General features: G+C 38.6%; 1 protein-coding gene across 1 annotated transcript; it reads right to left on the bottom strand.

Moving 5' to 3' along the window:
* Nucleotides 1–1,988: 1,988 nt before the first annotated feature.
* On the bottom strand, nt 1,989–4,021 carry LOC146617502 (uncharacterized). Its single transcript, XM_085372187.1, has 7 exons — nt 3,961–4,021; nt 3,393–3,725; nt 2,885–3,001; nt 2,708–2,788; nt 2,496–2,524; nt 2,198–2,266; nt 1,989–2,102 (listed from the first exon to the last, which is right to left on the bottom strand). Exons 1-7 carry the CDS (start codon nt 4,019–4,021, stop codon nt 1,989–1,991), a joined length of 804 nt encoding a protein of 267 aa, XP_085228313.1.
* Between the last annotated feature and the right edge of the window lie 6,806 nt (nt 4,022–10,827).

The raw sequence follows: 10,827 nt of genomic DNA, 5'->3' as shown, positions 1-10,827 counted from the left end.
AAAATATTTCCATTGGTGTGTCATATGTGGGTCTGTACATTTAATATGTCTGCTGACAACAATGCTGTCATTTCCTGTTTCTTTTAAAAGAGTTTAAAAAAATTCCAGGGTGGCCTTTTGTTGTGGGCAGTCTGAGGTACACCTGTGCACTACTCATGATGTCAGATCAGCATCCTGATGTGGCACACCTGTGAGGTGGGATGGATTATCTCAATATGGCAGATGTGCCCACTACCACACATTTGGACTGATTTGTGACCACTGTTTGGGAGGGATGGTTATATTGTGTATCTGGAATGAATTTTAGGTCTCTACGTCCATCCCATGGGGAATGGGAGCAGTAACAAAGGTGTTGCGTTTATATTTTTGTTGAGTGTAGTTGCAGCTATTCTTGACGGTTTATTTTTGAAAACAGTGTTCGTGGTGATGCTTGTCCACATGTGAAAGAGATCAAAACTCTTTACACCATTGCAGATCATTTTGTTTTATTTGTTCATTTTTAATACAATTTGAAATCATATAGTAGGAACACCCTGTGATAGACTGGTGAGCTGTCCATGGTGTACCCTGCCTCTCGCCCTACTTAGATTTTTCTGTTTATTTTTAGTTCATTCTTATTATAATACAGGCAACAGAAAGAGAAGCAGTTGCAGAAAATACTGAAGTTGTAATATGGAGCATAACATCAGTCTGTAATTATCTTTTGAACTGAGCTCAAAGCTCAAGTACAAAGGAGGAGAGATAAAAATTAAATATATAAATGACAAAATTAACCCTCCGGTCGTTTTCACCCAACCCCCTTACTTTAATGTTCCCAGTCAAAATTGACCGGACAGTTTTAATAGCTCTTAAATTAACATAAGAAACATTTTTCACCACCAAATTCAGTTCAGTGGGTAGGTCAGTGGGTTGTTCAGTAAGTCGTAAAAGTGGGTCTTTCATTTTGTCATTCAGTGGCCCATTCAGGAGGTCTGAGGCCAAAGGGACGGGTGGGGGTGGATTCCCATTCATTTGCTACACCACAGATGTAACAAAGTTGATTAAAAGACTCAAAATTCAAGAGGTGCTCATCACTTTTATATGTTCAAGTGCAAAGTGTGGAGGATGTCATAAGGACTTGAGGCAATCGGATGTAAAACACAATATTTATGAGTTTTTAAATCTGTAAATGGTCAGATTTGACACGAAAACGACAGGAAGGTTAAATGTGTGTTGCATTTAACTGTAAAATTAAAAATCAGAAACTACAGCTTTTATAATCATTTCATTTTGCAGCATTCAATTTTTAGAACCAAGCCCGATTTTTTTTTCCTGATTTTTGGGACCGGATAAACGGATGTGACCAATCAGACGACTGCCTTTGAAAACAAGTGCAGTCAAAGCTCAAAATGCAAATATACTGATTATGCAGAGTAATGGAAATAGTAAAATTTCTGTTTTACCTCAGACACACAGTTACAGGCTGCTCTGACTCAGGCTACTCAAAAATGATTTCTATGCCTCTCAGATGAAGCCCCAGCTCTGCTAACAAGCACTCAAACTGCCTCACTGACATCCTGGAATGTGTGAACATGATGCAGCTTCGAGTCGTGGATCAAACCACGAAATTCTCCCTGCTGCTGCCTGCGTGTGAGAACTGGATGAACTCAGACTCTCCATTTCTTCCTTTTGTTGAAACATGAAAACTAGCTCATCATCACTTCATTTTTTTCACATTGCTTTTTTTAAGATGACTTTTTCACAACAACCTATCGTGCTCGGTGTGTAATGTAATACTGTCATAGATAATCATGAGAATATGTTTAAGGTATATAAAATTTTAAAAATTCAGGGATGGGAACATTTATATCTACTAATGTGCTTAAGAAAACAACAGGTAAGTTATTTATTTAAAAATATCTCACATGACTTAATTCAGCAGCTAAATAAACTACCTTCTCTGTACTGACTTGAGTTAAACTTTCAAAAAAGTGCTTGCTGCATGGTGGTTATTTGTTGATGGTGGAATAGACGTCGCTGGAATCAGTGGAAACTCCAGCAGGTGGAGAGCATGCTTTCACAGTGCTGTAGGTTATAGTGTCACCATCATCATCGACACAGGGCTGTAAGAAAACATCACAAAATTTTCTTAAAGACAAGACCTTTGAAAAGTCTGAACTTACTACTGACATAATTTCTATAAATATCAAAATCTTACCCGGTCTTTATTCTTGGTTTTCTTTGTGAAGCTGATGGTGGCGTAGGAAACTTCATCATCGGCTTCAGCCTGCACAGTGAAGACAACATAATGACTGCTCAGTAATATAAATTTAACCTGAAGAAAACTTAAATGACTACTGGAGGAAGTGATTTAAGTTATTTGTCAGCTGAAGTTATTGCCATTGGTTTTTCCCTTTATCCTTTTCACTTTATGAACTGAAGTCAACACTAAAGGTGTAAAATGATTCTGGTATGGAGAATAAACGGCATCTGAGTATTTGAAGATTTGAACTCACAGTGTTGTCGCTCTGTTGTGTTTTGTTTCCTGAAGAAGAGAAAATAATTCATTAACTTCCCCATTAAAAATCTCAGTTTTTTTTCTGTTTTTACTAATCACAAGCTACAGAAATGTAAAACAAAACTGCATTCAACCATATAATTATTTTAATTAATATTTAAATTTCCTTATTTCCATTTATGATCAGCTTTAGTCTGTGAGTCCTCTCACCTTTACTTTTCTTCCATATGATGATGACCACAGCTAACAGTGCTGCTAAACCCACAGGAACGATGATAAACCATGACTGAACTGAAAACATTATTAATAAGTGTTAAAGGTGATACTGAATTTTCCCACAAAGATTCAACTGTCAGTCTGACATTCAGAGACAAATTCAGTCACTACCTGCTGCTGGATCATTTGATGTCTCTTCTAACGGTGTTGATTTTGTGGATTTTGTTGTCGATGATGTTTTTGTGGTGAACTTCACTGTTGTTGATTTTGTCGTTTTCACATTTTCACCTAAAGAAAAACAATAACATCATTAAAGACACTGACAGTAAGAAAAGACTTGAAAGTAAGTGAACAGCAACAGAGAGGAAACAGTGGTGAGATGTTTAACAGTCTAACAAGTCTCATTTTTGATGATGCCTCATGTCTGAGGATATGTTCTCTTTATCTTCATACAGACACTCAACTGTGAGTCTACAGTGTTCATATGTCAACACAGAGCTGTTCAAGATGCTTTATCATTGTTCTCATGTACACACACTGGTGAAGATGGAGATATTGTAAGAGAAAAGCAACAATAGAAAAATGAACTTCATCACTGTGATCATAATTATTGTGGTGTTTCAGTTTGTTGTTCTAACAGGACAGTTTGAGCTGAAAACATTAAGATGTAAATACTCACTGTTAATAACAGACAGATGAATCTCAGAGTCTGAACCTTCTTGTGGTCCTGTTGCTGTTTTGAACTGTCTGCAGGTGTAACGACCAACATCCTGATCTGTGACCTTCTTTATAACCAGAGAACAGTCTGCAGAAAGACTCAGTCTGTCTGATTCAGGTTTGGTTTCTTTAATATGCCCAAGGTTAAAGAGTTCTACTGCTGCCGTTTTACTTGAATGACTGAAGAGCCAGGTAGTACTGCTACAGTTATGCTGACCTTGTATCACATTTTTACAAGGCAGAGTAACATCATGTCCACGTCCAGCTGTGACAGGTTGATTTTGTCCAGGTGTTCCTGTTGAGAAAAAGAGAGAGAAATGTGAAACATCAAATATGTTATGAATATGAGTGTTATGTTTATAACGTGAAGTTTATTTTAAATACAACACAAGTTTAAAATTCAACTTTCATTTCCAAGAGTCAGCTAAAGTCAAAAAGTTAATCATGACTGTCTCAGTTAAAGGAAGAATAAATAACACTTGTGATAATAATGCAGTTCATTAATTGAATGTGTTTCTATGTACACTTACCTTTAAACTGAAGCATCAGAATCAGTAATGAAGACATTTGAATCCATGTGAATGCAGCCATCGTGCTTCTCTGTCTCTCTCAGTCTCTGTTCTTGCTCTCAGAGATGAACACAGCGTCAACTTCCTGCTCACTTCCTCATAGTGGCATCAGTCTGTTTGTCTCCCCTGTGTCCAGAGGAATTAATTTATTTAATTCTGCTCGATAACCTCCCTCTCTCTCTTATTGTAGATATTAAATGACTTTTAAACATTCTTACTTTTAGATTTCATGTGATTTACATGAAAACTTGTCAACCTTTTGAAGGACTGAAGGACAGAAGTTGAAGATATCTTGATCAAAAATAGGAGAGAGCAAGTTAAAGGTGTGAAGACTGTTAGTAGAGATAAGTGTTTGCAGTACTTTAGCTCTTCTGTGCATATGGTTTATTATTAGAAAACAGTGTTCATGATGATGTTTGTAGACACACGGAAAGAGGTCAAAATTCAAAAAACTCTTTCTGCAACAGAAACTCTGTTGCTGTCAACAATAAAACATGGTGATACTGCTACAGTGATCATTAGCATTAGCAGCTAGAACAAAGGTGAAATGCATTAGTGCCCTGATACAATGTGACTCGTTGTTTCTTCTTAGAAGTGAGAATGTGGTTACAACAGCAGCAGAGCTCTGGACGTTTAATGATGACCAGATGAGCCTCTGACAGATAAATGGTTAACACATCAATGAGTCTGAGACTGAACCGCCTTTAGGTTTCCTACCACTTAAACACAAAGCAGGTCCTCATATCTTCTTCTTTGTTGTATAACTTGCAATCATATAGGAACAATCAAGGGAGATGTATTCATAATCATTCATTATCTTATTCTTAAATGTTAGTTCAGTACAAACAGATCTGTTTAAACCAGCAGAGTAAAGGTTTAATACTGAAGATGAAAGAACAGGAAGTCAAACTGGAGACAATAATAACCACGAGCTTGTACTGTGGTCTGAGGTTCGTGGATCATGTGTGAGAGGTATCAGAGACAGAGCTCTAAAAATCGAATGATACTGATCACAATTTGTTTTCTGTTTACTTATCATTTATTCTTACTTTCATACAGCCAATACTGTAGTCCCGCTGGAACATATGCTGCCTTACACCATCAAGAAAAGCAAGGAGAAGCATAGTGTTATAGGGTCCTAGAATGGCATGGCGGTGGATTAGCCCTTGTTGGCTGATGCCTGCGCACATAGTGACATTTTCTCCATGCTGACCAGGGACATTTACAACAGCCCGATGGGCAGCTATGTTCCTCCATCTCCACCTCCTCCCTGGTGTCCTAGACCACCTCTTCCTCCTCGACCTCTTCCTTTACATGTCTTTGGATCCATTGTTTCAAACCTGAATCAGCTGACTTTGGCCCTTTTATCTATCTATTAAAGTTTCTGATTGGTGTGTGATAAATTTTAACTTCTAGTGTTTCCACTTGGTTAATTGTGCTAGTTGAGCCAAAGCTGTGCTGATGTGAGTTTGATGTGACATTATTGACTGCTAGTAATTTCTAAGTGACCACATCATGTAAGCACTGACAAATGTAGGGATTTGTGTCTAGAGTTTTGCAGTAACAGTTCACCACATCTGACTCATGTGTTAAAGCAGGTGCATAGTGTTTATACTTCAGGGAAATGGGTGTGCTTTTTGGAAAGTGGCATTATGGTTTTGAAATTTGGGTTCACAAAATTGGTTATAGTGTTTTAGCAATCGAGAAAAACTGTAAATGCACTGGCTAATGATGATGACTAGAGACCTGTGAGTACACAGCTGAACTTAATCTAACTAATGATACGTAGGAAGTGGAACAGAACATAATGCACACAAACTGATGGATAACATGATAAAACAGCAAATGCGAACATGTGGAAAAGAATCAGAGAACAAAAAACAAACTGAAAACACTGGATCAACGACCGAGGAACACCGACAACAGTAACCAATGTTATTAACCAAATTACAGCTTTAATGTTTTCTATAACTAGAGTATTTTAACCCCGCTGCCTGGCTAGCACCAATATAGCCTGTAATGTGGATGAGATTCTCTGGCCTGACCCAGAACACACACAAGATGCTGAGGTGGAATAATGTTCTTGGTGTGTGTTGTACTGTATACTACATGGATAAAAATGTGCCACTGTATATACATTGGTTGCGTCTTCTGTGTTCATCATGTGAAAAGGTTTTTGAGGGGAAGAACCACACAGCTGTAACGACCAACATCCTGATCTGTGACCTTCTTTATAACCAGAGAACAGCCTGCAGAAAGACTCAGTCTGTCTGATTTAGGTTTGGCTTCTTTAGTCTGTCCAAGTTGAAAGGTTGATACTGAGCTGTTTGATTCACTAAAGATCAGGTTACAGTTATGCTGACCTTCTATCACGTTATAAAGAAATATATGAATATGAGTGTTATGTTTATTATGTGAAGTGTATTATAAATACAACACAAGTTTAATTTTCACCTTGAGTTTCCAAGAGTCAGCTAAAGTCAAAAAGTTAATCATGACTGTCTCAGTCTCTGTTCTTGCTCTCACGTCCACAAATGAGTCTCCGAGATGAACACAGCATCAACTTCCTGCTCACTTCCTCATAGGTTCATAGTGTTTAAGCAGCCATATCTCCCTCTCTCTCTTAATGTAGATATTAAATGACTAAAAACTTTTTAAAACATTTACATTTAATATCTTCTGTAATTAATTTATTTTGCAGACTTTCCTGTCTATTTTAAAGGACTGCAGAACAGTGTAAAATGTTTGATCAACAACAGAAAAGAGAAGTTAAATGTGTGAAGACTGTTAGATGAGGTAAGTGTTGACTTTAATGCAGCTCTTCTGTACATTTGGTTCATTATTAGAAAACAGTGTCCATGGTGATGTTTGTCTGCACACACGAAAAGAGGTCAAGATTTAAACTTATTACACATCAGAATTTGAGTTGTGATGTTCGCAATGATGACACTGCAGCAGTGACCACTGTTAGCAGCTAGATGAGATGTGTTAGTGGTCTGAGACCTGATTGTTCCTCTTTACACCTCTGAAGTCGTTTTTTTCTGATAAGTGAAGAGGAAGTGTTTAGCATTCACTGAAAAAGTTCAAACTGTACTTACCAAGAAGCTGGAAAGCCAGTCAGCTCGGCACAATAAGAAAGTTAGCCTGTTAGCATCAGAGCCCTTGAACTGCATCTACAACTTGAGCATTTGGTTCACACTAATCTTTAAAACTAAGCGTGCACAGTCAGACATGTTATCGTCACTCGTATTCTTTTCTTTTTATGTTTTTAAAGTGTCTGAAAGCTGAAATTGAGTGTTTTTGCTGTCAAAGATGTTTTTTGAATATCACTAACAGGGAGTTTGATATCATCATAGATACAGTGATATACTCCGCTCCTTTTTTGTATTGTTAAAAATGTAATGGACCAGATTTAAACAAAAAAAAGTTTAATAACAATATACCGTGCAGTGTGTCACTTAATATAAAGGTAAATGTCACTAGATTACAATAACAATGAAGTCTTCTTCATTTCCAGGCCATTCCTGCAGCATAACGATATAACTGACTGATAAATATACAGTCAGTTATATGTTTTAAAGATTTCTTCAGTAACTACGGAGTTACATGATGTATTAACTGAGGCGAAGTAGTTCACTCAAAGTTTTTTTTGAAGACATCAAAGAAAAGATGAATTTTTAGATATATTAATGTGCTTAAGCTAGCAACACTTATGGTAAATGGCCTGTATTTGTATAGCGCTTTACTTAGTCCCTAAGGACCCCAAAGCACTTTACACATCCAGTCATCCACCCATTCACACACACATTCACACACTGGTGATGGCAAGCTACATTGTAGCCACAGCCACCCTGGGGCGCACTGACAGAGGCGAGGCTGCCGGACACTGGCGCCACCGGGCCCTCTGACCCTCTGACCACCGGGCCCTCTGACCACCACCAGTAGGCAACGGGTGAAGTGTCTTGCCCAAGGACACAACGACCGAGACTGTCCGAGCCGGGGCTCGAACCGGCAACCTTCCGATTAGGCGACCTCCCAACTCTTGAGCCACGATCGCCCCTTATGATATACTTATTAGCTGTTCAAGCATTCTGCAGGATGCAGATTACATGAAAATTACAACCAGGACTCAGCCTTGAAATTCCGCCTCCCAGCACACACCAAAACAGTGACAATGGGTTGAAAATGAACAGCAGAGCTCACGTAACATCTGCTTCTATCTTTTTAAATTCAGCAAAAAGAGAGCAAAGCGATCAGTACTAACAGATCTGCTCAAACTAGTTTAAGGTTTAATACTGAAGATGAAAGAACAGGAAGTCAAACTGGAGAGAATAATCTAGACTAGTTTGTAGTCTATTATGGTTCAGGTGTGTGGGGAGTCAACTGGGAGTCTACAGTGTTCATATGTCAACACAGAGCTGTTCAGATGGTTCAGATGAGTGAAGATGGAGATATTGTAAGAGAAAAGCAACAATAGAAAAATGAACTTCATCACCGTGATCATAATTATTGTGGTGTTTCAGTTTGTTGTTCTAACAGGACAGTTTGAGCTGAAAACATTAAGATGTAAATACTCACTGTTAATAACAGACAGATCAATCACAAAGTCTGGACCTTCTACTGGTCCTGTTGCTGTTTTGAACTGTCTGCAGGTGTAACGACCAACATCCTGATCTGTGACCTTCTTTATAACCAGAGAACAGTTTGCAGAAAGACTCAGTCTGTCTGATTCAGGTTTGACTTCTTTAATCTGCCCAAACTCAAAGAGTTCTACTGAACTGCGTGAATCACTGAAGATCCAGGTAGTACTGCTACAGTTATGCTGACCTTGTATCACATTTTTACAAGGCAGAGTAACATCATGTCCACGTCCAGCTGTGACAGTTTGAACAGTTTGATGTTGCTCAGTTGTTCCTGTTGAGAAAAAGAGAGAGAGAAATGTGAAACATCAAATATGTTATGAATATGAGTGTTATGTTTATAATGTGAAGTTTATTTTACATACAACACAAGTTTAAAATGCAACTTTAGTTTCCAAGAGTCAGATAAAGTCAAAGAGTTATTCATGACTGTCTCAGTTAAAGGGAGAATAAAGAAGTAACACTTGTCTCCCCTGTGTCCAGCTGAATTAATTTATTTAATGCGGCTCGATAACCTCCCTCTCTCTCTTATATTATTTTTACTTCTAGATTTCATGTGAATTGCAGACTCACTTGTTCTCTTCTCACTTGTAGTTTTTAAGGACTGTACAGAAGTTGAAGATATCTTGATCAAAAACAGGAGAGAGGAAGTTAAAGGTGTGAAGACTGTTAGTAGAGATAAGTGTTTGCAGTACTTTAGCTCTTCTGTGCATATGGTTTATTATTAGAAAACAGTGTTCATGATGATGTTTGTAGACACACATGTAAAGAGGTCAAAATTCAAAAAACTCTTTCTACACAAGAAAACCTTGATGTCAACAATAAAACATGTCGATACTACTGCAGTGACCATTAGCATTAGCAGCTAGAACCCAGGTGAAATGCATTAGTGCCCTGATACAATGTGGCTCTTCGTTTCTTCTTAGAAGTGAAGGGGAAGTGAGAATGCAGCAGAGCTCTAGACGTTTAATGAGGACCAGATGAGCCTCTGACAGATAAATACGTAACACATCAATGAGTCTGAGATTGAACTGCCTTTGGTTTCACCTGGTCACTGAAGACCACACAGCTGTTCAAGAAGGCTCAGCAGCGGAGGAAATTCGGTATGTTGGCCAAAATCCTCAGCAGGTTCTTGGTTGACAGCAGGCTCTTGAAGAGCACAGTGACCAGCTGCATCACTGCATGGTACGGCAGCACTACTGCTATGGACCGCAAACGCCTGCAGAGAGTGATAACAACTGTGGAGAAGATCATCATGACTCCATTGCCCTCTCTGCAGAGCATCTACCATCGCAGAGTACAGAGGAGAGTTGCCTCCATCCTCTAAGACCCCACACACCCCCAACACGGACTGTTCACACTTCTGCCCTCGGAGCGGAGGTTCAGAAGTGTGAAATCCAGAACATCCAGACTCAACAACTCCTTCTTCAACAGTGATGTTCTGAAGGCAACATCACTGTTGCCTTCAGAACAATGATGATAATTTTTTTTGCACATCAGGTCATCCTACATATTAAGCCAGCATATAAAGCTGTAGCTCTTTTGCACACATCTCTGTTTCAAATCTCCATATTTTGTCTCCCTTTCTGTCTTTGTTTATTTATTTGTACTATTTGTATTTATGTTCTATTTCTATTGTACACATTAATCAGCATCTGTGGGTGGACAGCAAAGAAAGAATTTCATTGCACAGAGAAATGCCTTTTTCTCTTGTGACACATGACAATAAACACTTTGAATATTGAATTAATGGTTAAGTGTCTGTTACTGTTTGAGGGGTCGGTCTGTTTGGCACAAATGACAGTAAGCAAAGTAAAAGTAATATATTCCCTAGCATACCCCTCTGCCTATTTTAATCACACTGGGAGAACTAAAATTAACTTCATAAGGAAGATGACTACTGGATAAAACGTTTTGATTCACAAGATCGAACCATGAGTTAAATATATGATGGATGTTGTATAACATGTCCGTTTCATTGAAAGACCATCAAGATAAACATCCAGTGTAATGGGACCTTCTGAGCACCAGGGCGGTGTCCCGACTTCCTCGCCATACGCCTCTGGGCTTCAATGACCTCCACCTCCTAAGGCAGCGTGGAACTCCGCCACTGTACAATCAAATCAGTGTAATTTCCCTCTCTGCTGATAGGGGGCGGTGTGACCCTCCGTGCTTGCACAGTGACATG

Source organism: Diplotaxodon limnothrissa, linkage group LG15 (assembly GCF_057381915.1).
Source record: "Diplotaxodon limnothrissa isolate DT_005_m linkage group LG15, D_limnothrissa_male_GT1.1, whole genome shotgun sequence".
In the NCBI taxonomy this organism is placed as follows: Eukaryota; Metazoa; Chordata; class Actinopteri; order Cichliformes; family Cichlidae; genus Diplotaxodon; species Diplotaxodon limnothrissa.
Note: the sequence above shows the minus strand (reverse complement) of the source record. Positions and strands in the feature narration are given on the sequence as shown.